This window comes from Oenanthe melanoleuca, chromosome Z (assembly GCF_029582105.1).
Source record: "Oenanthe melanoleuca isolate GR-GAL-2019-014 chromosome Z, OMel1.0, whole genome shotgun sequence".
NCBI classification, from domain to species: Eukaryota; Metazoa; Chordata; class Aves; order Passeriformes; family Muscicapidae; genus Oenanthe; species Oenanthe melanoleuca.
The window spans coordinates 388,503-414,931 of record NC_079362.1 but is presented as its reverse complement, the minus strand read 5'-3'; the positions used below and the strand labels follow the sequence as shown (position 1 = coordinate 414,931).

At 45.5% G+C, this 26,429-nt stretch overlaps 1 protein-coding gene across 1 annotated transcript in view; it reads left to right on the top strand.

Moving 5' to 3' along the window:
• Window positions 1–873: 873 nt before the first annotated feature.
• Window positions 874–26,429, top strand: part of LOC130264898 (uncharacterized) — a 44,470-nt gene continuing 18,914 nt past the window's right edge. Inside the window, exons 1-5 of the mRNA XM_056513520.1 lie at window positions 874–891; window positions 2,112–2,234; window positions 11,444–11,578; window positions 12,875–12,991; window positions 23,568–23,703. Of these exons, the coding sequence (XP_056369495.1) occupies window positions 874–891; window positions 2,112–2,234; window positions 11,444–11,578; window positions 12,875–12,991; window positions 23,568–23,703 (529 nt within the window). The remainder of the gene's footprint in view (window positions 892–2,111; window positions 2,235–11,443; window positions 11,579–12,874; window positions 12,992–23,567; window positions 23,704–26,429) is intronic.

Here is a 26,429-nt window from a genome sequence, read left to right as displayed (position 1 = left end):
AGGCTTCTATCCTGTCTTACCTCCTCTGGGAACCAAGGTAAAAACATGTTCTCAACACACTTTCTCATAAGCTAGTTATAGCCTGCACAGCTAGTACAGCTAGTAGCAGGAAAGAGGGGCTCCAGAAGAGGTGGAATGAAAAGGTGGATATTTCCTAATTACTGTGCTTCTAATTGGGAATTCTTGCCATTTATGCTAATTTTCCAAACTTATAAAACCACACTCACCCTATGTGGGGTGGTCATTTTTCCAAATCTGCCCCTGGAGGCCTCCAGTTAAAGACCAGATTTGATATTACCTCCTATACTAATATTGTCTCGAAAGTGGGTCGGGTTTTTTTTCTCAATCATTAGGACATCACTTCCTCCACACTGCAGTGCCTTTGGATTATGGCCCATTGCCCAATTTTTGCACAACCATGGTACTTGTACATGAGGCAGTGTGGTTAGCTAGAAAACCGCTCGGAAGATCACACGGTGTACGAGGAGTTAGGGCCCCTCCCTCTCCACAGCGTTAGCCGATCATAGTCGGCATGGTAAGGTGACGTAAGCACCTGTCGGGTACTTAAGCCGGTGCCCGTCAATCAATAAACGCACTTTGCCATCCACCATATTGGTGTAGTGTGCAATTTGTCGTGGCCAGTTTGTAGTTTCGCCGCGGTCTCCCTCCGGACCAGGTCGCCCTTGCTTTGCGTCACCAACGCGAAGCAACATAGTGGTGCCGAAACCCCAGGGTAACACACGGGCGCCGAACCCCGTCCGCTCCCCGGCACACGGGTTCGAGCGGCGGGCGACGGGATTCGCGCTGGAGGAGGCGAGACGGTCGGAGCAGCAGGTCTGACTCCGGCGGGGAGGACGCTCCCGTACCGCCAGCATGGATTCGCTGTGCAAGGTAATTCTTGAGGTTTATAGACAGTGGGGGATCGAGTGCAAGCAAAAAGATTTTGAATGCGCAATCATGCAGTTATTGAAGTTAAAAGCGATTGATCGTCCCGTCGACATCCTGCACCCAGGCTGTTGGGACGAGTGTACTAAGGCACTTGCAAATGATGTTATTACTTCAGGCTCCAGCAAGTGTCTCAAGAGTTGGGGGAGGGTCACCCAGGCGCTCGAAAAGGCTCTTATAGAGCAAGAAACGTGGAAGGCAGCCCGTAGTTGTTTGAAAATTATACCCAAATTGGGTGTGGGAGCTGCTACACAGACCGCGTTCGGGGATTGCGTCGTAGACCCGTGTCCGTCGGTCGAAACTAACCTCCGCCCGCGACCCCAGTCCCCTAATCTAACAACCGAACACGAAGCACAGCTAGATAGTGACGGAGCCTGTGGGTTTCAGGGCAACTTCGATTGCGCGAAACCTAATAAAGTTTGGGAACGGCTGCCACCCTATGCACCACAAAATGGCGCCGGCCGAGAGGGAGAGGGGTGGGACGCACAGCGCTTTCCCGCCACGGACACGCGGGGTTGCGAGCGCGGGGAGGAGACCGCGGTTGGCAAGGGGGAGGAACCACCAATGTCCAATCAGGGAGCGCGCCCCAAAACACGCCCACAACGGCGATAGGCTGCCCTGAGGGGGGGCGGAGAAGGGAAAGGGAGGAACCCACCCGCGAGGCTGTTAGGGGGCGGAGTCCAGTTAAAAGTTGCCACTGCCCGGAAAAACGCTGTCAGTCGACTTCCCCCGAGTCGGACAGTGAACAAGGGTGGATCTGGCGGCTGCCGTGGGATGAGTGGTGGGGGAAACAAAAGAGCAAAAAGCGGTATCCATCCTTCGAATCCGGTTCCGATTCTGACAGCAGCGGCACGTCGGCTGCACACACCAAAATTACTAACCCGCTTGTCCCATGCACAAATAAAAAGGGCCTTGTCGCCCAATTTAGCTACTCAAAAATAAGCAGTCCAGAGCAATGTAAATGGGACACCCTCCGTAAGGGAATTACCCTGGAAATGGTCTCTGGTCAAGGGATCTGTATAGGCAGCCAACAACTCATAAACCAAAACAGACACCTTTGTAACACATCAATCACCCTCAACAAGCAGTACCAATGGGCCATTCCTGCAGTTCCAGGCACGTGGGCTTGTCACGCCACAGGTATCACCCTGTGTGTCTCCATTAAGCACTTTGATGAAATTAACGACTTTTGTATCCAAGTTGTTGTCGTTCCCAGGATTCTATATCATCCTGACGATGAGGTGCTTCTTCACTTCGATGACAGACCCTATCGGCAGAGACGGGAACTGGTAACTGCAGTTAGCCTCGCAATGCTCCTAAGCTTGGGAGCAACGGGTACGGCTACCGGAGTGTCCGCATTGGTATCGCAAAAACAAAACCTGCTACAGCTACAAAAGACTATAGATGAGGACTTACTTGAGATCCAAAAGAACATTTTAAGGTTGGAAGAATCCCTCTTTTCCCTATCCGAAATGGTCCTGCAAAATAGGCGGGGTTTAGACCTTCTCCTAATGCAGCAAGGAGGCTTGTGCGTTGCCCTTAATGAGGAATGTTGCAGTTACGTAAACCACTCCGGGATTATCAGAAAGTCCATGGCAGAGCTGAAAAGCAGGCTTCAGCGACGCAGCCAGGAGCTTCAGCAACAGAGTTGGTTCAATTCTTTCCTCACCCAGCACCCCTGGATCACCGCCCTTATTTCCACCATTATGGGACCTGTTGTAGTTGTGTTCGCACTTCTGTTCGGTCCCTGTTTGCTCAACAAGATAGCCCAGTTTGTTAAAAACCGTCTTAGTAAAATAGATGTTTTGCTGTTAGAACAAAGACAGTTATCCTAAGCAAGTTCAGTCACTCGTTCAGTTTATTAGTTCACAAGTTATAAAAACAAGGTGTGGTTGCACCTAAATGTTTAAAATAGTTCAGGCCTTGTTACTAACACGTTCTACAAGTTAATACTAACACAAGTTTAATACAGTTGTAAAGTTTAATTGTTCATGGAGAGGGGGGAAATGTGGTTAGCTAGAAAACCGCTCGGAAGATCACGCGGTGTACGAGGAGTTAGGGCCCCTCCCTCTCCACAGCGTTAGCCGATCACAGTCGGCATGGTAAGGTGACGTAAGCACCTGTCGGGTACTTAAGCCGGTGCCCGTCAATCAATAAACGCACTTTGCCATCCACCATATTGGTGTAGTGTGCAATTTGTCGTGGCCAGTTTGTAGTTTCGCCGCGGTCTCCCTCCGGACCAGGTCGCCCTTGCTTTGCGTCACCAACGCGAAGCAACAAGGCAGAAAGTGCAATTGCATTTCCAAATGCCAAAAGCTGATGGGGAGTGGAGAAGCCAGAGCATCCTGTGCAGATGCAGGCCTGCAGCTGTGACTCGAGAGCGTTTTGATTCCTGCCCAGTGCAGCAGGGGCGTCTCCTGTGTGACAGCTGCTCCTTCCCTGGTGCCCATGGATAGTAGATACAGCGTTCTGCAAGGGGAATGGGACGGGGGGTGGGGGAATGTCTGCTGGCAATAGAATGCAGTGGAAAACGTTGGAAAAATGTTTGCTTGTAACAAATTGTGAATTCCTTAAGCTTTACCAGACAGTGTTTGGTCTTGTATTCCCCCATTGCAGTGATTATTGTGTGCAAGTGGCTGTCTTTGCCTTGAGAATAAAGAGAGTGGTCATGTTAAGAAGGTAGCTGGAATGCATTCAAGGGGATGAAAGTAGTTTTAGGAGGTTCTTGACCACCAAAGGAGAATTTGAGGAATGGGATGTTCCCCAAACCACTGTGTCAGGGACCAGAGTCGTGGCTGAGGCCCTGCCATATTTGATCCATATTTGAGTGGGTCTTACAAGGCAATGAAGAAAACTGTGTTGTGTAACAGGTGGGAACTTGACCCTTGAAAGGGAAGCAATGTATTGGTGAATGGGTGGGCAGTCCTTTGGAAAAGGAACAATGCATGATGGAGCCATTGCTGGCATGGAGTCAGTATCATGAGCCATTGTGGCCTCCTCTCAAGCGATGGCCATGTGTGAGCTGAGCTGTAACTGGGAAAATTCCAGTCCTGACTAGGAGACAGAAGGCCTGGTTTAGGGGTGGAGGGATGAGAAGGACAAGATGCACTGGTTTGATCCAGGGGATGTCCTGAAAATGCACTGTCTACCTGCCCCTCCTGCTGAGTACCACACTCCAACTCCTTCTCCTGCTAAGTGGATTTTGGGGAATCTAGGGCCTGGTATGTATTATTTGCTACTGCAACTAATAGAATAAGTTAGTTTTGCAACCTCTGTTGTATTTTAGGGTTTTTTTGTGCGTGTGTCTCCTCCTGAACATGTGACAAAAATCATCAGAGACCCTCAGGACATCCATACTCTCATGATAATAAATTTTGAGAAGTGATTTAAATGTGTCAAATAATTTGAGGAATTGTGTAACCTGTTAGCTTCAGCAAAGTAATGAATATACCTTAGTTCCAATACATAGAAAATAGTAGGTGAGATTGCTGGATTTGCATGTGTTAGGGAAGTGCTTCCCCATGCAACCAGTGCTGAAATAAAGTAATGCCTCCTTTACAACCCTGAGAGGGCACTGGCAATTGGACCCTGCTTGGTAACATTTATTTTGGCCATTTCTATTGAACAGTTACTAAAACCTTTCCCAGCCGTTTCCCTCTGGTTTACCCCTCTGGCAGCCCAAGCTCTGTGCTGCAGGTGGCCTGGGTGTGTGCAGAGCAATGCAGCCCCACAAACCCCTCGGTTTTCCCACACGTGGTCATAACCTGTCCCAGGTGTGCCCAGCTGTGGCAGCACAAAGAGCCGCAGCGCAGTGGGCGCCGTGCCCTGCCCAGCCGGGGCTCTGTGCACGGAGCAGCAGCAGCGCCAGCACCTTTCAACCCGCTCCTGCCTTGGCTTCACCTGGCAGACAGAAGCCTCTGGGAATCAGCACCGCCAGTCACGTTCCCAGCTTGGAGCAGCTCCTGCTGGAGGGCAGATCCTGCCAGTTCTAATTCCAGAGAGGATGAGTTGGCTTGGCATAGCCTGTTTTTTGTAGTGGGCTGGGGACCATAGGGGTAGCTTCTGTGCGAAGCTGTTAGAAGCTTCCACCCTGTGTAAGAGAGCCAATCTTGGATGTCTCTGATGATGGGCATGCTGCTGGCCTGATTAGAGAGGTTGGCAATGCCTCTGTGATGACATATTTAAGAAGAAAATCAAAACAGCACATGCCCAGTTATTTTCGGAAAGTGGTGAAGGGCTGCTGCCAGGGGCTGTTCCTGCTGTGCTGGCAGCAATGTGCAGCAGCCAGCGCCATCTGGGTGCAGCCCAGGCCAGCCTCGCCTGCCTGGCCGCCCCTGGCCAGCTGTGCTGAGGGAGGAAGGCAGGGGCGGTGGCCGAGGCTCGCCCTTCCCGGAGCCCCCATGAGGAGAGGTGTCCAATAGTGCCAGCGCCGCAGTGGCCACCACCACCTGCACAGTGGCGGCAGCGCCATGGCAAGGGATTCCTCCACACGGAACCTAAATGAGATAAATTTCTGGGCACTGTGGGATCTTGCAAGGATCTTTGAATTAGTGGAACTTGTAGACGACGGTACCTACAAGCAGCACTTTCCTTCTAGTCAGAGAAGAGAAGGAAGTGAGGACAACAACATGGCAACACCAAGGTTAGTGGAAAAGGGAGGGATGAGGTGCTTCGAGAGTTGGAGCCGAGATTCCTCTACAAGTCGTGGCAAGGATCATGGCAAAAGAAAATATCCCCCTCTAATCCATGAAGTCGATGAGGGATGCAGAAATCCACTTGCAGCCAAGGAGAAAAGTACTTGTGCTAGAGCAGGTGGATATTAGAGACAGCTGTGATCTAGTGGGAGACCTGAAAAGAGAGAGAGTGCTGCTGCTTTCAGATATGGAGAGAGATCCCTTGCTTCAAAACTAGGTCAGCCTCTTCTAAAAAGGCTACACTCTATGGATGACGCCACAATGGTTTTGGGATGACTGCCCATGGGAGTGACCCCATGGCACAGCAGAAGAAAGACTACTCTCCTGAGCAAATGAAAAATATCTCGAGATCTCACTGACCAAGACGCCCATAGCCTGTCTTCCTGTGCTGTTGGTGGAAAGGAGGGAGGTGCTAGGGGAAAAGAAGGTGTCTTAAAGGCCTATTTTCATTTCTCATTCTTCTCCTCTCACTCTGTTAATAATAGGTTTGTTTTATCCCTTAAATTATAACCTATTTTGCCCTAGAATATTTTCTTCCAGTCCTTATCTCAACTCATGAGCCCTTCCTTAGGTTTTTTCCCCCCTCCCCTCTCTGCTCAACTCTAGAAAAAGAAGGTAAGGAAACGACTTTCATGGCTACCAGGAGTTTGGGAAGTGTCAAACATTGACAGAAGAACAAAGGCAGAGACAGAGATGTACATACAGGGGAGCCCTGGGCATGTCCAATAAATGTGCAAATATGTGGAGACATTTGTTCGCAATTATTTCAGCTCTTATGCCAAAAGTGCCTCCTGTCCTAGTTCCGTCCAATGCTTTGGGCCATTTTCTTGGTGTGGTTTCCTTTGCTTTGGTCCCATCTGAGTGCTCAGTCCAGGTACAGGCTGTAGGTGCTTGGGGCACTCTTGGAATTACTCTTGGATCCCTTGAATGACAGGGTTTGTCCCACCAGGGAATTTGTGCTGCTTTGGGGCAGGAAATCTTCCCAGGCTATTTTGTGTTTGCTGTAGGGAAGGCTGGGCTGCTTTGCATAAATTCAGGGACCAATGCAGAACGTTTGCTTTGTGATGTCAGGGCAGGGTTGCCACGTTGCTGTGCTGACATCAGAAGCTGCCTTGGTGCACAAAGGGCCTCAGGGCCAGAGCCACCCTTGGGCGTGCTCAGCGCAGCAGCATCCCACGGTTTGTCAGTGGGCAACTGCGCGAAAACAAGAGCCTTGTTTTCTTTTGCATTCCAAACTTGCAAAACAATGCAACAATGATTGAGAATATCGTTGCTGCAGTTTGCACTCTTTATGGCATTGGTTATTCAGGATATTATCTGACTAACTTGGCATGTAAGTAGAGATTTTCCTTGGGTGTAACCTAACCTGGCTTTTGTTTGTCTTCCTGCTCTTTCCTAGTGCTGGGTTGATTTTGAAACAGAAAGAGCATTAGGATGCCACTGGTTTGGTAAAGCTCCTGTCAACAGGTTCCACCAAAATGGGGTGTCTGTAGCCAGGGGGCTGTGGGCAGCATTTCCAAGGGAAGCTGCAGGGGTTGCATTCCCTCCACGGGAGAGTCTGTGGCAGCAGAGTCTGACATTTCCTCAGTTTGCTGGACCAAGCAGGACAACTGAAAATGCAAACTAGAGACCTTCTCAGAAGGCCTAAAATTTCTGCAGTTCTTACAAGAATTCAGAGAAGGCTTCTTTTTTCTAAATTTTGTCATGAAAGGATTTGACTGTCTAATTTGACCTTTTACTAAGTGCTAAAATAGTGATTCCCTTTACAATGAAGTGCAAACTGCAATGCAGTGAGTGTTTGCTCCTGAACCCTGGAGGTGCTGCTGTGCAGTTTCACTGCCAATTGAACTTCCACAGCTCAGAGGAATGTTGGAGAAGCTTTTCTGGGCAACTCTTTTCAGCAAGTTAATGAGAATTAGTTCATGCAACTAGTTGAAAAAAACAGTACCTGAATGTAAGGATAAAAAAAGCTGCTTTATGTGTAGGGCAGAAAAAAAAAATGAGCGTTAAAGACCTATTTGCATTATAGTGATCAAGTTTGTATTAATTTGCTGGCAAAACAGGCCAAAGCATAGTCACAGCCAAAAACATCATCCTGTTCTCTTGCTGCCAGTGTGAAAGAGCTGTGTCTCCTGGCGCCTGGTGTGAAAGAGAAAATGCTCTCTGTTTGGGTTGACTTGTTCTGTGGGATTCATCAGCCCAGGCAATAGTCTCAAAGAATCTGTTGATTTTCTTTGCCCACTACAGGTCACCTGAGCCGTGTACTCAGAGGTGCCAAATCTGAGGTGAGTGAGAAAGGAACATTTGATGTTCCAGGTGTTGAAGAAAGGAGGAGGAAGCAGTGAGCTTGGCCTGTAGCAGTAGAGTGTGGAGGGCCAGCTGGGCAGGCTAAAAGAAAATCCATTTCCATGCTTGCAGCAGCAATAGCAAAGGCATCCCTGGCTATTTCCTAATTTTCCATTTCAAAGCTCAGTTTTCAGAGAGAATGTTGCTTGCTGATAGTAGCCAGGGTGGAATACTGAACTCATAGCCATATGCAGTTATGTTGAATCAGCCCATTTTAATTTTGTTGGAGTGTCTTAGAATCCCATTGCTATCGCAGTTTATGATTTCACTTTAGTAGAGCAGGTTGTAGAGTTGCCTAAAAATAAGGTTATAAATGATAGGTAATGGCCTGTCCCTCGTGCTTCTCTTGGTCCACACAACTCTGAACCAACAGCAGACTCTCCTCTGGCTTGCACTGCTCCTGGAGAAGAGGCCAAAGATGAGACCAACGACTAACAAAATGACCACAAGCCTCTTGCTGTGGTCACAGCACAGCCTGAATATGCCAAGCCAGGAAGTGCCAGTTCTGGCTGGTGCTGTCTTTAGTGCAAGACAGAGCTGCAAGTTCCTGAGCAGCCAGCACTTGCTACTGGTGGCTGAGGATGCTGAGTGCTGAGTCTGCCAGGACCAAGCGATTCCCCGTGCCAGTGAGATCTGGAAAATGAGCTTGGATCTGTCATGATTTGGCCCCAGCTTGCTGAGATTCTGATAGGGGCCAGCCTGAAGCGTGAAGGCTCCCCAGCCCCAGAGGAGGGAGCATGTCAGAGGCATTGAGCTCAACCTTGTTGGATACGTAGGGGACACTGTGGTCTGGAGAGAACTGTCCCACTCCACAGACCGGCCAAGGAGCTACAGGCACAAAAAATGGTTGATCTGACCATACGGGCTCTTTGGAGTGGTTTGTCCCCACGAACTTTTTGGGCGTGCTTGCCTGGTCATATTTCAGAGACACATTGTGGGGTTGCAGCTTGAAGACAGAGATTTGGTGCTTTTATTGCCAGGTTGTTTTTTTACCTCTTCATGAAAGAGTGATCAGCAGCAGAGTGCAGTCTGAGTCCGCCTGTGTTTTGATAAGCTGCAAAGAGATGATTGTGTTGTGCATGAATCCATGTGGGCCTACTCATGTCCCACGTGGCAAAAGACAAAAACTGCACAGTTCTGGATCTACTTCTGAGGCAAAACCCAGAGGTTACATGTGTCTGTTGGTGCTTTGTATTGTGTGGTCTTCCTGGATAATTCCATTTGAAAATACTATTTGGAGATGACATTCCCCCTGGAGAGAGAGAAAAACTGAAAGACTTGGAGTGCTGTCTTGTGTTGCTAAGAACAGCAAAGACACATTGAAATTCCAGATGCTGTATTTTAAATCAAATGTCCAACTTTGTGTTTGGGGAGATTCCTGGGACAAAAGGAGCCAGGGGTGCCAACCAACAGCAGCTGAACATGAGGCAGCGTGTGCCCAGGGGGCCAAGAAGGCCAAGGGCATCCTGGCCTGTGTCAGCAATAGTGGGGAAGCAGGAGCAGGGCAGTGAGCTGTGCCCTGTGCTGGCACCGCTGCGGCCACAGCTCGAGTGCTGTGTCCAGTTCTGGCCCCTCTGGAGCAGAAAGACACTGAGGGGCTGGAGCGTGTCCAGAGAAGGGCAAGGGAGCTGGGGAGGGTGGGAGCACAAGCCCAAGGAGGAGGTGCTGAGGGAGCTTTAGCCTGGGGAAAGGGAGGCTCATGAGGGACATTCCAGGCACACTTCCAGAAATGCCTGCCTGACAGTGCTCCCCACAAGGGCCGTTCCTGTGCCAAGCATCCCCTCACTGCATCCAGATGCTTTAGGCACTGGAGTAGGTGACTCTTTGATCATTTGGTGTGTTGTGTTGTTGGGCTGCTAGGAGGAGAAGACTTGTTTATTTTCTTCCTCTGGCAAGCAAACGTGCTTTTGCTCAACATTTTCCTGCACGACAAGACGCAGTTTGGGGCAGGGACGTTGGTGCAGAAGGAGCTGTTCTGATGCCAGGCCTGCCAGCAGGACCTTGCACATCACTTCCATTTTAACAGCACCCTTACCTTTTGGCAGCCTCAGGGATCAGCAAATAATGCAATCAGGATTGTATTTGGGAATTGGGCAGGAAATCAACACCCTTGAATTGCAGCTGGTCCTCAGAGATCAGAGGAGCTGGGAAGGGCTGGGCTTCATTTCTGGTTACACTTTATCACGGTCAATGTGAGTGTGACCAAGAGAAGAGCTTGCCTGAGCACAGATGCACAAAGAGTGCAGTTCCCAGTTCTGTGCTCTGGGTCTGATCTCTTTCCACAAGGACCTACGTGCTCCAGATTCCCCAAGAGTGTGGTTTATTGAGGGAACAGGTGAGCAAGTTCAGGATTGCTGCTGACTGGGGCACTGGCTGCTGAGTGTTGATGTGTGTCATAACAGAAAGCATTGTAACAGAAATTATTTAAGTGAGATCTAACTATCTATCTATCTATCTGTCTGTCTGTCTGTCTGTCTATCTATCTAATTATGTAACATTTATAAATTGATTCTTCTTGGCTCTGGTCAGAGGCAGGTGGAGGTGCAAAGCTCACCTAAAGGCATCCCTTCAGGAGAAGAGACATGTTTTATCAATTTATCCCAAGCAGGCAGAGATATTCCCCTCCAGAAATGGTTGTTTTCTCCCCTCAGAGTTCATTTCTTCCTCCACCCTCTTCTGACTTGAACTCCCCAGTTTATTCTTTAAATTTCTCCCAGTCCTAGTGATGTGGAACAATTCCATGCTTTAGGTGATGTTTGGTGACTCTGGTCATACATGCATTACATGGCACATGATTTTCTTCCCTGGTGTCCCTAGGGGTGTGTAAGTTCATTTGCTGATGGGGCCTTATGAGGATCTCTGTTACTGCTGGTCTGAATTCTCAGTTGACAACGGAGGAAGAATAAACTCCTGGGTCTTCCTCTATATACTGAGGTGGATGTAGAGGCTCTCTGACCTCCATCAGAGGATCTTTACATGCATCCTTATCTCCTGAATGAGCAGGATTTCTAACAAGAGTGTAGATTTCAGAAAGGCAGGAATGGTGGTGTAGGCCTGAAGAGAACATGAACTCCAGAAGTGTCTCTCACAGGAAGTGAGCCCACACTGGAAGCCACCTGCAGAGCCAGGATGGAGCTGTGGGACAGGGCTGGGGGTCAGTCACAATGGAAAGACAAAGGGGGCACAGCAGAAGTGGAGGGAGGCCCCCAGCAGAGCCTTGAGAAATGCCACCCCTTCCCTGTCAGCTGCCTGAGAGGCTGTTGGAGCTTCAGTCCCAGATGGACCCTGATTGTACTGCCAGTGTCACTTTGGAATCTGTGCCTCCCCATGGGCAGAGAATGACCCAGGAGAGCAGCAGCACAGTGCTTTGGGAACGTGTGAGCCCATCACTCTTAGAGACTTGGCCCACAAATGCTGTCTGGGAAGGTGAAGCCCATCTTCTCTTGCTTTCTGTGCAGGCCCTTCTGGAGAGAGACCATAAACAGATTGCTTTAGCAGAAGTGCTGTGCCAGACTCAGGGAGAGCTGTTCCCAGCCCGAGAGCAGGAGGAGCAGCTGAGGCAGCGAGTGGAGGAGCAGCAGGAGAATGGCCAGGTAAGCCAGGCTCACCAGGTGACAGAGTGAGGGGCAGGAACAGGGGCATAAAACAGAGCTCTTGGGAGCCCAGTAGTTGTTTCTTAGCAATTTATGGGAAGAATTCTATAGGCAAGAAGGACCGAAAGAAAAGAAATATAACCCCCTGCATCAGGGGAGAAGGTTTTTCTGGGCAACTTCCTTTCCTTAGTGCTGAACTTTCCCCCTCAAATTTTTCTATCTTAAAAAACCACAGTGAAATAAAATGCAAGTTTGTAATACACAAACAGCTTGTTCTAAATGTAGAAGTTATGACAAAATTCACTTTCCTCCCTTCACTGAGCACTTCTTCTGGATGCCAAGCAAAGACTAACGGAACACAAGAAATTGGCAATTATGGACTTAACCCTCTACTGAGTAATTCGAGGTCACACACTTGGTGGCCATAAAACATTTGGCTTTGTGTCTGCTACTTTAACCTCGGGAACACCATAAAAAGGAAAAGAAAGGGCAGGAAGTCATAATCTGTGGTCAGAAACTCTAATGCTATTTTTTAAAGCATATTTTAAATTCAATAGTCATCTTAAGTTTTCTCTCGGATTCGTAAATTGTGTCCTAGTATAGGACTATTTGAAGGTCCAACAAAGCTGTATATATTAACTATTTAGGAGAATGGACTGTTTTCAACTAAAGCTCTAGTAGCAGATAGTTCCATAACTGTTGTTAATCTAGAGCAGCATAGAGCAAATGAAGTGTTTTCATACCTTGTCAGTTTCCCTTCCTACATCTTTAATTCCTAGCAACACGGGAAACTATTTTAGTTTCTGCATTCACCAAAACTGTTGTTAATGTAATTTTCAGGTACCTTTTCAAAGTCGCTTTCCTTTGATGTTCATGGAAAGTGACAGAACCTAAACTGTGTGTTTCACCTGCAGCAAACTCTGCTGATAGAAAATTTCCTTTGTGCCACCACCATCTTCACACTGGCTTCTTTCAAACCTTGGAAGTGGATGCCATGCAGCAAGTGCTTTGTTTTTACAGTGCATATATGCCATATCCTTGGCCTTTCTCTTTTCAGACCAGAGCAAGGTTGTTGTTGTTTTTTTGGTTTTTGTTTTTTTTTTTGGTAGCATTCTCTCCTAGCACTGTGCATTAGAAATTTATTTGCAATGAAAATTCAGTCATGCTTTATTCATGGATGCTAGGTCCAGCAATCAATGCAAGTCCACTCAATGGGCTCAAAGAAACCCAGTTCACCCCAACTGGGGTGTCTGAAAGAGAATTACTATTAATGCTGAGTTTGTTTTTTGCCTTTAGGTCAGACACCAGGCTGTGGCATCAGGGGCTGCAGCAGCCACGCTGCTCCCCAGCCTGCAGCTGGAGATCCTTTCAGAGGAAGCAATGAGGGGCAGGCCAGAGGCTGCAACATTCCAGGTCAGAGTCTAAAACCAATCCTGTTTAGTTGGTTTTTTTATTTGTTTTTTTATCTGAGGTACAACAGGCAGATAGACTGCTCTGAGCTTGTGGAGAGCAAAAACTTCAAAACTATTACAGTCAACAGCTGAAAGACAATTTCCATGTGTATTCTTGCACATGGTATTTCAGAGATGATAGCAACTTTTAATTTTGCAGTTACAGAGTTAAGTAACAGATGGGAATACTAACGTGGAGAAAAGTATATATTCCTGAAAATTAATATCCCTCTGTCATAATTTTCTTCCCAATAATATGTATAACACTAATTTAAAAAAAAAAAAAGAACAAATCACAAACAGAACCAAAACCAATAAGAGCCCCACAAACAAAACCAACCAAACAAAAAAGACAAGATTTTCATGCTCCTTCTTGATCAGTATCAGATTTTTTCAACACTCAGTTCTAGAATTAACTGTGGGTTTTTGAGCATTCTTCATTAAAAGAAACTTCTATTTAGAATCTTTAAATATAGAAGCTATTTTGCTTATGTAGGTTTAAAAGCTTGCACCTTTCAAAATACTCATTTTGTTACGACAAAAGAGTGAATGGAAAAAAAGACAAATTGGTGCTAAGACAGACATTTTTTTCCCAACGAGAGAACAAAAGGCAGAGTGAGTGCATATTTCATTGTGCCTCTCTGTCTGAATTAGAGACAGAGCAGGTAATCAAGTAAAGTGCAAGGAACTTAGACAAGGTAAGTATTGCATGCAGTGTGTACATTTCTGTAGTAAATCCTCCCAACTTATTGTAGATTTTCTGTTCTAAAGCAGTATATAATTGCAGAATCAGGGTCACAAAATCAAACATTCAAAAAAGGCAGATTCTAATCAGGAAATTTCTCACAGTTTCCCTCTTGCATGCATACATGCATTTCAATATGATAAAGATATAAATTATGTGCATTACTGTGTTGTCACACAAAATATGGAAAGACGTCATGCCTTGAGATTCCCATTAATCTTAATTAGCACAGATGAACTTTTCTGTCCAGTGATGATCCATTTTAAAGCTGCACAAAAGGTGCCACAGGTATTATCTTTTCACAGGAGGCATTGTGGCAACCAGCTTTTAAATCTTGCTTTTCTAATTCGGTAGGTGCTGCTTTTGGTTTGGTTTTTTTTGTCCCATCTCAACTCCCATTCTTTATGACCTTGTAATGCTTGCAGAAGCACCTGCAATCTGTTCCCTCTTTCTTTCTGGAAGAGAGTGAGAAACACAGAATGTTGCATTTCATATTTGCACAAAGTGCTTGTGGTATAACTAACATAGTCCAGTGCGTGCTGGGGAGACCCTGGTGGGGCAGAATTGTAAAGTTCTTGTTCACCTGGCAGCTTCAGGTACACTTGGCAACTGAGGACATACAGAAATAGCACCAATGGCTCACAGTCTGTGGCACTGTGAACTTCTTTTCCCCTTCCCTTTTCCACTTTTTCCCTTTCCCCATCTCTCCCCCTTTTCCTTTTCTCTCTCCCCTGCCTTCATCTCTAGTTCCTATTTGATTCCTTTCCAAGCACATTATTGAGGTTTTACTATAAAATTGGCATTTTATAGCCAGAGATCACCTAATGGATTTTAATTTTACTCTATGCCAAACTATATTAAGGGCAATCATGCAACCTGGAGTGAGGTAATCAGCTGGGAATCACTTTAGGGACACTGTCATTTAAAGCAGTGGAGCTGTTTGCAGGCACATCCTCCAGGGCTGCCTTAGTCTCTGACGGGCACATTTCTATTAAAGGCCTTAAAATCTGCAAGAATCCTTTTTTAGGACTAGAACCACAGCACCAAGAGATTTTGGAGATTCTTTCTGATGAGAAAAGATGTGATATGGGTTAATTTGCCACTGCTGTTTCCTAGACACCACAACGAAATAACCTGATTGATTTCAGCTGTGTTAATATCTATTCTGAAAAGCAGCAGTGTGAAACCAAGGAAAGGAAAAGTGCAAAAAGTCCTTGTAAATCCCTGTTTGTGGTACTAAGCTGATTTTTGTCTATACCAAGGATTTACATTCAAAACACCAATTTCATACTATCTCAAGGGAAAAATTGCAAATAAAATAACAAATAAAATGTGGTTAACTACTGTAAAGACGACCAATAATTTCAACAGTTAGTTGAGACTACTTGAGTATGTTATAGGTAATAAAATGATCAAGCCAAATTGAGAATAATCAAAAGAAAAGATTTTTATTTCGCAACCAAAATACGGTCTTAGACAGCCACAATCAAAATAGGGCAGCTTCGAGCCCGGGGTGGGCGCTGGGTGAACACACTGATCCGAACTCTATCGCTTCCAATCCCCTCTGTTCAGGAATGGCATTTTGGCCAGGTTGGTTTTATACAGTTTTCCCCTGCCTAGGGCAGAGGTTCTTCTTTCTTTTCCTTGCTTGCATATTCATGTAGTTTTCTTTCTCTGTGCTGGGCTGAACAAAAACCATTTCTGGAAGGCGATGAATGTTGATGAACGCTGATGTTGGTTTAGGGAATCCAGTATTGAGATGTATGTTCCTGACTCTGGTTATCTTGGCTGGTGATACTTATCAAGTGTTCATGGCTTGAGTGTTTCCTGGACTGCCTCAGAAAGGGCCCATCTCTGCTGGAGCCACATCTATTAACTTGATAATTTAGATCTCTTTTTTTTGTCACCAGCTGTAGTTTTACAGTCCTGTCAGGAAATCCTTTCCCCCAACTGCTGCATGTGTTCTAAAAATTTTTATTTTTATTTTTTCATACAAGCATGTTTTATTCCACATAAATTTCACACAAACACGTTTTATTTTATAACATATCTTACAATCCCTCCCCTTCTATATAAACACATTAATTTGTGCACTTTTTCTACATTTTTTTGATTCCTTTTAACAAACTAAATCTATTTCTTTGGTGTTCTTCTGGGAGAGGAAAAAAAAAAAGCCTCCCCCCCTCCCTGCTTAGTCTTCTTCAGATTTTCCACTAGTGTCCCATTCTTCTTGTGAGTTGTCCTGATAAATTCTATAAACAAACTTATGTTCTTCTATTTGTTTCTCAAATTGAGCCAGGGTTTCTGCTGTGTTGGTGTTTACTTCTCCTCCTCCTAATTTCATTATTTTGGATACCTCATTATTTAACATTCCAGATCACGTTCTGGGTCCATAGGCACAGCTGCTATTTGCATACCCTGTACTACTGAATGCATTAATCTAATAAAGCATGGTATCAAACAGGGTAGAAATATGACTCTGGCCACTGAACACAATACAAAGAACATTATCTTTTTCCACTAAGCCCCTTCAAATAACTGATCCCACCAAGACACCTGGAGGATGGAGTTCCATTTTTGGACTGGGACATGCACTACCTTCTTAATTTCTGCAGCAAGGCCCCTGATAGTTTCACCATAATCGGCAATTTCTATACAGCATTCAGATTCATTGAACTTTCCACAGACTCTCCCTTCTTTAGCTAACAAGTAATCTAATGCTATCCTGTTTTGATACACAAAAGCCTGCATTTGGGAATGTTGTTTGGCCAACAGCTCAAGGGCATCTGAAGTGTGGTTTGATAGAATTTCTACTACCTGTAGCCTGTAGCCTTACTAATCTATTCAATAGGTAAATTGGAGTCCTATATCCCCAGCTTCCATCCTGGGCCTATGTTGCAGGGCCATGATATTCTATTATCCTTTCTGCAGGCCACTCTTCTCCCCCCCAAGTTGGCTGCCACCTACAATAGGGAGTTTCTTTTTTATTTCCCTCTTCTGTCTTCTGTTTAAAGTTTCGTATGGAGGTGCTTCCAATAAACCACTTTCAGATCTAGGTAATGTAAAGAAAACATGTAAAGAATCATCCCTAAAGTGCATGACCCTTTCCATTTTCGAGGTAACTAGCTGTAAGCCTTCTTTCCACACACTTAGTATATTCCATTAGGGGCCTTCCATTTTGTTTCTGTGTTTTCTGGTTCAGCCCAATAACCACTCAGCTCTCCCAAAGATTGGAATGGATTAGCTCCAGAGCCTTTGTTCCAACAAAGTCCAATTTTATCACTCCATTCCCAGTTTGTTTTCTTTTCAAAACTCCAATATCCAGCAGGAGGTTCTGGTTGCCAGACCTTGCTTTTGTTATTTGAATTTACCACTAGGATGGATATACATGGGGTGTATCCCACTATCTCTGTATATTTTTTCCCCCCTCGATGAATACAAATTGTTCCAATTACCCTCTTATCTAAGACTCATCCCTCAGGTCTTTGGATTTTTCTTGAAATTTGGGGTTTGTCCCATTTTAGGAGTTGCTCTGGAGTTAAACTCTCACCTTTCCAGGGCCATTTTTCAGCTGACTTAAATCATCCCCAAATCCAACAATTAGACAATCCTAAATCCTGCAATTTCCTATATCAGATCTATAAATAAATTCCTGTCTGAAGCAGGAAATCCCCAAACATTGTGCTGCTTTTCTAGCTGATCATGTTGTTCACTCAGTGTTTTTAACCTTTCCTGTTCTACTCTCCTTTTTCTCGTTTCTGATTCCTGTCTTTTTAATTCTTGGGCTACTTGTTTCATTTTACTTTCTGGATCCATGCGCTCTCTGTTCCTTGAAAAAGAGAAAGTTTTATCGAATTGTATGCAAATCCTGTCATCATTTTCCTCAAGGACGTGAAGAATAACAGGTTCATTGTTGGAGGCTAATCTAGTTTCATATTTCAGATTTCTTCCCACCCAGTAAGTTTTTCCTCCCACAACACACATTCTTAACTGAGTGTAATCATAACATAGTTGGTTGACTTGAAAGTAGGCTACAAATACTGATTTCATTTTTCCCGCTATCCACACCATGTGATTACATTGGTTACACATAGGAACCGGTACCTGTTTTGTATCTCTCTTATTTATTTTATGCATGAGTGTTTCTGACTGCCCATTCTTAGATCTCACTTTCAGGTTATAACACAGTTTTTCGGTCCAATTTATGCATTGCATGTTGAGTGCCATTTAAGATACAATTCTCATTTTCCTTACCATTGGTGCAGTCTGCTGGGGCTGGGTATGCTGGAGTGTTGGTTTTTCCTTGTTCCTCTAGGATGATTTGCAAGCATTTCCCACACTCATGGCCAGGGCTCTGCCTCACAGAGCTTGGTGAATTCTTTGGGTGCAGACTAATTGTTTGGCACACGACTAGGCTCAGGCTCATTAGGATTCCCCACAGATGTGCACCTCTGCCCTTGCCTGTGCCCACTGGGTTGCCACCAGCGGTGAGGTAAGCCATCTTCTCGGCAGCAAGAATATTCATCCAGGGATCCATGCCCGACCGAGCTGCATCCTGGCTTTTCAAGGTGCTCCACCTTGATAATTTGACTGTGTCTGCTCAGCAGACACATTTATTCAACCTTCAGCACCGGACTGTTAAAATTTGAGCCCTTGAAGCTAGTTTTCCCCTAATCCCATTTTTGTGCAAGAGATACCACTCCAGAGAATCTAATTCAGTTATATCTAATTTAGTGGTGAGTCAGAAGCTGCTCGTCCTCTAAACACCTTGTGCACAGACCCCTAGGTCTGTATCTTCTTCTACAATGCGTGACCCAAACCTCGTGACAATATTCACATTTTAAATGGATAAATGGATAGCACTCACAACCAGGTACTATTCACCTTGTTTGATCCCTTTCTGCCATTTACTTGATCGGCGCAACTTTATCTTAAAGTCTCCGGGGGGGAGGTAACTTTCCACTCGGATGTCTCTTCCCTTGGTTTGATCCTTTTCACCCGAGAAGCGTGTGTCCAGCCTTTTTCCGCTGTTCCAACTGCTGTGTCTGTGGTTAAAAGGACAAGAAAAGGACCTTCCCAGTGAGGAGAGAGGGGGCCCTCTCTCCAGGTCTTTATAAGAACTCTATCTCCCGGTTGTATTTTATGTATGGCGAACCCCAAAGGAGTATTCTGTGTTACAATTCCCTGCTTTCGCAATTCTTATAGGTTTTTATTTATTGCTATCACACAGGGTTGTATTTGTCCATCTTCTATCCTAGAACGTCCTACTGGCATCCCATGATCATATGGCATTCTGTATAACATCTCAAAAGGTGATAGTGCTGTCTCATGAGGCACGGTTCTGATGTTTAGTAAAGCTAAAGGGAGGCATTTTGGCCAGGACTTCTTAGTTTCTATCATTGGCTTTGATAATTGGGCTTTTAATGTCTAGTTCATTCTCTCAACCTGTCCTGAGCTTTGGGGATTCCACGGGATATGGTATTCACACCGAATTCCTAAGGCTTCTGCTAATTGTTTCATGATCTTTGAGGTGAAATGTGTTCCTTGATCCGAATCTATATAATTGATTATTCCATATCAAGGGATAATCTCTTCTAGAAGAAATTTTTACACTATCCGGGCTGTAGCCCTAGAGCTTGGAAAAGCCTCTACCCAATGGGTTAATTTATTGACCAGTACCAACAAAAAATTTCTATCTTCCAACTTTGGGCTGTTGAGTAAAATCCACCTGGATCCTTTCAAATGGACAGTATGCTATAAGACTGTTGTGTTCTGGCCCTATTGATTGACCTTTTGGCAGACCAGGCATCCTTGCACCTCCTGTTTGGCCAATTCATAAATCCCTTTACACCCGAAAAATTTCAGAAATTGTTCTGCCAGGGCCTGGGCCCCCCAGTGAGTTTGCTGGTGTAGTCTGCTTAAAGTCTTTCTGGTATAATCTTTAGATATTAATTCCCTCCCATCTGGTAATTTCCATTTATCTTCTTCCAATCTTGCCCCCCCCCGCCATCTTTTCATATCCTTCAATTTCCTTTTGGGAAGGACATGAGGGATATCCCTGGGTCTCACCCTCCCCAACTTCTGGGGTACTTAACTTTAATAAAGCTGCATTCTTAGCTTCTTTGTCTGTCAAATTATTTCCTCAAGTCCAAAACTGTATTCCTGCTTGGTGTCCTTTCACTTGTACGATTGGATTCGCCTCTGGTTCCCTGACAGCCTCTAAAATTTGTTTTATTATTTCCCCATCAACTAGTCCTCGTCCTCGAGTATTAATCAGCCTACTCTCTTCCCAAATTTTCCCGAAGGTATGGACTACCCCAAATGCATATTTTGAATCTGTAAAGATTGTTCCCTTTTTCCTTTCAATCTCCTTAAAGCTCACAACACTGCATACAGTTCACAAGCCTGAGCTGACCGACTGCACTTAGGGGTCCTGATTCTACCACTTCTCCCGTCTTGCCACTCACAATTGCATATCCTGACTTTCTTTTTCCCTTTATAACTCTCGCTGACCCATCCACAAACCATTTTTCTCGTCCCTCTAATTCCTCTTCCTCCAAGTCCGCCCTTATTTTTGTCTGCAATTGCACCACCTCAGCACACTCATGAGTAAGTCCCTCTGAGGCTTCCCCAAACAGAAATTGAGCTGGATTTTTTGCAGTGGTTGTTCGTAATATTTCCAAAGCTACCATCAAATCTCTCCCTAGCAAGTTAGAATCTGCTTCTTCAACTAATAGTATATTCCCTAAACAAAACCTAGTTTCTGACTCTATTTCTTTAATATCTTTAACATCTTTAATAACAGGAACCTTGAAGGGTTCCCCTTTTGCCCCAATAACCACCATAGTATTTTTGCCTCTAGTACATCCTGGGGTCAACTGCTGAACAGTACTTCGCTCAACTCCTGAATCCACTAAGAATACCAATTCTTGGTTTTGGGGTCCTACCTTCAGCTTTATCATTTACTGCCTGCCATTTTTCCGTCTGTGCGTTCCACGATGGTCTCTGGCTGGGCCTTCTCTGGTCACCTTGCACTCCCTTGGGGTTTCCATGCTCCCAATCCCGTATCGCGGCTGCCTTATCAATTCTCATTCCTCGATGTTGAACAGTGACCTTAGTATAGCACTGATACCATCGTATGTATATATGCTAGTTCCTAGGAACTCATCTAATCTATCTGCTACTATGGAGACCAAAGGCAATTCCTAGCCAAAGAATGCAGCCCCTGTTCTGTTTCCTGGTTAACCCCGTGCCCTCTCCCAGACTTTTAGTCACTCCCACCCTAATTTTCTGTTGGTTCTTTGTTTTAAACCTTCCCTTGTAGTACCCCCGTGTCACCTGATAATTGGTCCCTGCTGCTTTTCCCTGCCTTGCCTATCCCATGTACTTTAGCCTGGACCCTCTGAGCCTTGGAGCCTTTGTTCTCTGAATGCTGGACAATGCTGAGCGGTGGCTGAAATAAACATCTTTATATAACCCTGCAAAGGCCTTTCCTGCCGATTTCACCCCAAGCAACACCTTAGATGCAACATTCTACCCCTAACAGATCATCCATCAGGCTGCCCATTTCTTTTTAAAAGCTCTTACATCCACAGTGTTAACTGGTATGTTTACGAATCCAGGGGTGGTTGGTACTTCTCTTAAAGGGAGGAGACTGTGCTTCTCTCCTTATCCTCACTATCGTCATTGCTCACCCTCCTTGTTTTGTGCCATGTCCTATTAGCTGGGGGAGAACTGTTTCCCCAGTGGGACGGGTTTTTCTTTTTGTCCTGCTGGCTGTGGAGGGGGTAGGGATTGGGGTATGGCTGAAGCCTGTACTTGTAAGAGCAGGGCTTCTGGAGGCTGCATAAGCAACAGGGGTGCCTGGGCTTGTGTTGGATTGATGTGGGAGACCTGCAGATACAGGCAAAGGAACCTGAGCTTGCATGGGTTGACATATGGGATTGAGGATCGGGGGGCAGGAGGTTGTCCAATGGTTTCCATGCTTCGCCCTGGGTTGCTGCATTCTTCCAAGTTTTGATTGGGCATAAACCTGTACTAGTGTATTTCCATAGTTTGATATAGTTTCTTTCCTCTTTATCTTGTGGATACCTACTATTCACGTGACTAAGTAAGGCTTGGCAAACCCATCTTTCAAATATACCAAAGATGGGCCAGACTAAATGTTTTTGTATTTCCTTATCTCTCCATACTTCTATGCAACAGTGAATCATTTTCTCCTTAGACTTCATTCTCCTGTCAGGACACTCCTCCCAATGTTCTAGCATCCACCCCAATGGGCTGTCCCTCGGGATTTCGGGTGAACTGCCCTCTTTGTGCCTTTACAGGCTTCTCCGGGTTTTTCCCTGAGTTTTACTTTTCCTCTGTCTCATTTTTTAAAAAATACAACAAGCTACTTTTTTATATCTTCTTGCCGTGATTCACTCTGGAATCTCAAGAAGGATCTTTGAGTCTGAATGATACCGCATTTGTGCCTGATTTTGTTCAAAATTACCAGTCTACTAGCCTACAGCGAACCGATCTGTGAGTTTTTCTCCCCTTTTTTGGACTTACCAGGTCCTGGGTTAAAAGGTTTACCAGTTCCCAAGCAGAATGTACCTTCCCTTTTGACCCTCCCCGTGATCGACCCTCAAAACTCCCCGGGTTTCAGGCTTGACACAGGAGAAAGAGTTTTACCACATTACGTTCGCTCTCCCCCTGACCGACTACTTCCCTCCGGGACGGTGGAGCTGCAACCTTGGGGTCCACACTCGCTCCGTGATAAGATCACGTCTCACACCTGCCCTGGACCACACCTCACTCAACCATGCCATACTTACGGTTCTTCTTCCCGCATGGATTCTTATCATGTGTTCATGCCTTGGGTGATTCCTGGACTACCTCAGAAAGGGCCCATCTCTGCTGGAGCCACATCTATTAACTTGCTAATTAGATCTCTTCTTTGTCACCAGCTGTAGTTTTGCAGTCCTGTCAGGAAATCCTTTTCCCCAACTGCTGTGTTTATTCTAAAGATTTTTATTTTTTTTTCATACAAACTTGTTTTATTCCACATAAATTTCACACAAACATGAAATATTTTATAACACATATTACAGGGTAGATATAAAATTACCAGTACTGCCAAATCATTTGTGCTCTCTTGTCCTGCTATCTTTATCATCAATCTAATCAAGATAACAAAATGGGGACATTCTTCTGCTACATACATGGAAACAGATATATTTTTCCAGTTATAGTGCAATCAGATAACTTGTTTTCAGAGGTCTATAGTTTTACAATGTTTCTTTTGTTACTGCCGAGTTAATATTTCTTGCTGTGAAGTGGAAGGATTAGTAAATTGACCTGGAAGTTGTGGAAGTGTGAACATTATCCTGAAACTGTGTGGTAATTTTTTGTGAACAGAAATTGAACCTGCACTTAGTCTTGTATTGAAATAAAATTAAAAATTGTATCAGGCGCTCAATCTTCTACTGCATTGAAAACATCTCATTAAAGCATTGTCTAATTAGGGTGTGGAGTCATTCCCTTTTCTTAATGATATTAATATTCAAGATGTTAGAAGAAATATAAAATCCAAATTTTAAAGAAATAAAAAAATCCAACTAAAAAAATAAAAATAAAAAATAAAATCGATGTTTAAGTCCTGGAACTGAAATTCTGCCAGGCTTACATACTGTATTTGATTTCTCTGCTTAGAAAAAATCTGTCCTTTGTAACAAATTTGAATGTGTGCTTTTTGGAATTTAATTGTAACGTGCCTGGCACTAATGATTCCTTTTACTTCTAATTAAAGCACATCCCTATAAGTTTTAGGGATCTCAACTCACCAGCAGCTGTCAGAGGTGAAGCATTACCAACAGGAAAAGAATCTTTGCCAGCTCACTTTGAAGCTGAAGCAGCTGTTACACCTCCTGCTGCTGCTCCTGATGGTGAGTGTGCTTTTCATGCAATTGGAGCCACTTGGATGTGGGTTCCTTGCCAGCATTACCCTTCATGCTGGACAGATTCTGTAGGAAAATGCAACAATACTTAAGTTCTAAACTAAGTCTTAACTAGCTGTCCTAGTATGGACAAACTTAGGGGAAAAAACCCCCAGAAGAGCTCCCCAGGGAATAAACCCCCAATTCTTTATCCCACTGGACTTAAGAAAAAATATTTCACTCAGGGGGGAAAAGTGGAAAAAACCTATTTATTGACACATACAAGGGAAACACTTCCCAGCACAGATCCAGATGACAAAAAAAATTTTCACCGAGAGAGAAAAAGAGACGTGGACGATTCGATCTTCACTAGAAGGACGAGATGCTTCTCTGGCCGGTGTCCAGAGGCAGGCCGCAGGGTTCCTCCGGAGCGAGCTGGTGCTGATCCTCAAGAGGTGAGGGGGGGGAAAAGGGAGAGGGAGAGAGAGAGAAAGGAAAAGAAAAAACAGCCAGCAAGCCTTAAACAACAGCGAGCTAAAACAAATAATTCAAGCAATATAAAGCCAAAAAAAATCAAGAAAAAAACAGCTAACTAACAAACTAGGCAACAAACTACTACCACAGCAGCAAGAGCCACAAGCAGCAGCAGCCAGAGCCAAGCGAGCCACTGCAAGAAGCGGAAAAAAAAAACCAAGGCCAGTCCACAGAGCCGAGCCCAGGTGGCCCCTCCCCTGGGAGCAGACAGCTTCATGGCCAAGGGGGGCAGGGTGAGGAGTCAGTCAAAACACCAACCCAGGACATTCCACCCCTTATCCCATATCGTGATCATTGACCCACAATTGGGATATACACTAATTAAACACAATATAAACACTTCCTCTGACTTGCTCAAACCTTCAACATTTACATATTCCTTCTGTCTCATCCCACAGTCAGATCTCCCTGAGGTACACAGCGGGTTGTTCCATCTTTCTGCATTATCCACCAAGTACATCCAGGTCCTTGAGCAAAGGCAATCCCCCGAATGGGTTTGCCTGTACTCGAGGCAGGATTAATCCATACTGTCTTCCCTAGCAATCCTCTGACATGGGCCGCTGGGACTTTGTCTCCATCTACTGTATTAAGGCACTCAGATTGGGCAGGACCTGCTCGGTTGGTGGAACCTCGAGTGTTGACTAACCAAGTGGCTTTTGCCAAATGCTGCTCCCAATTCTTAAAGGATCCCCCACCCAATGCCTTTAAGGTGGTCTTTAACAATCCATTGTACCTCTCCACTTTACCTGCAGCTGGTGCATGGTAAGGGATGTGGTACACCCACTCAATACCGTGTTCCCTAGCCCAGGTGTTGACAAGGTTATTCTTAAAATGAGTCCCATTGTCTGACTCGATCCTCTCAGGAGTACCATGCCTCCAAAGGACCTGTTTTTCCAGGCCCAGGATGGTGTTGCGGGCAGTGGCGTGAGATACAGGGTAAGTCTCCAACCATCCAGTGGTGGCTTCCACCATGGTCAGCACATAACGTTTGCCCTGGCGGGTCTGAGGCAGTGCGATGTAATCAATCTGCCAAACCTCCCCATACCTGTACTTGGACCACCGTCCTCCATACCAGAGGGGCTTCACCCGCTTGGCCTGCTTGATAGCAGCGCAAGTGTCACAATCATGAATAACTTGAGTAATGCTGTCCATGGTAAGATCCACCCCTCGGTCTCGTGCCCACTTATAGGTGGCATCCCTCCCCTGATGGCCTGAGGCATCATGGGCCCATCAAGCCAGGAACAACTCTCCCTTATGTTTCCAATCTAAATCTATTTCCAACCCCCCTATTTTTGCTGCTTGATCTACTTGATGGTTATCTCGCTGTTCTTCGTTAGCTCTACTTCTGGGGACATGGGCGTCCACATGGCAAACCTTCACGGGTAGCTTGTCTAACCGAGTAGCGATGTCTTTCCACTCTTCTGCAGCCCAGATTGGTCTTCCTCTGCGCTGCCAGTTCGTCTCTTTCCATCTCTGCAGCCATCCCCACAAAGCGTTGGCTACCATCCAGGAATCAGTGTAAAGATAGAGCTTTGGCCACCTTTCTCTTTCGGCAATATTCAAAGCCAGTTGGACAGCTTTGAGTTCAGCGAATTGACTAGACCCTCCTTCTCCTTCAGTAGCTTCTGCAACCCGTCGTGTAGGGCTCCATACAGCTGCTTTCCATTTCCGATTTGTCCCTACAATGCGACAGGAACCGTTGGTGAACAGGGCATAACGGATTTCCTCTGCCGGTAGCTGGTTGTAAGGTGGTGCTTCTTCAGCCCGGGTCACTGGTTCTTGTTCCTCATCTGTCACACCAAAACTTTCTCCCTCTGGCCAGTTGGTAATTATTTCTAAGATCCCTGGGCAATTTAATTTCCCGATCCGGGCGCGCTGCGTAATGAGGGCTATCCACTTGCTCCATGTGGCACTGGTGGCATGGTGGGTGGAGGGAACCTTCCCACTGAACATCCACCCCAGCACTGGCAACCGGGGTGCCAGAAAGAGTTGTGCTTCTGTGCCAATCACCTCTGAAGCAGCTTGGACTCCCTCATAAGAAGCCAGGATTTCCTTTTCTGTCGGGGTATAATTACCTTCAGACCCTCTTTAACTTCTGCTCCAGAATCCCAGGGGTCGGCCTCGGGTCTCACCTGACACCTTCTGCCACAGACTCCAAGACAGACCGTGGTTTCCAGCTGCAGAATAGAGCACATTCTTCA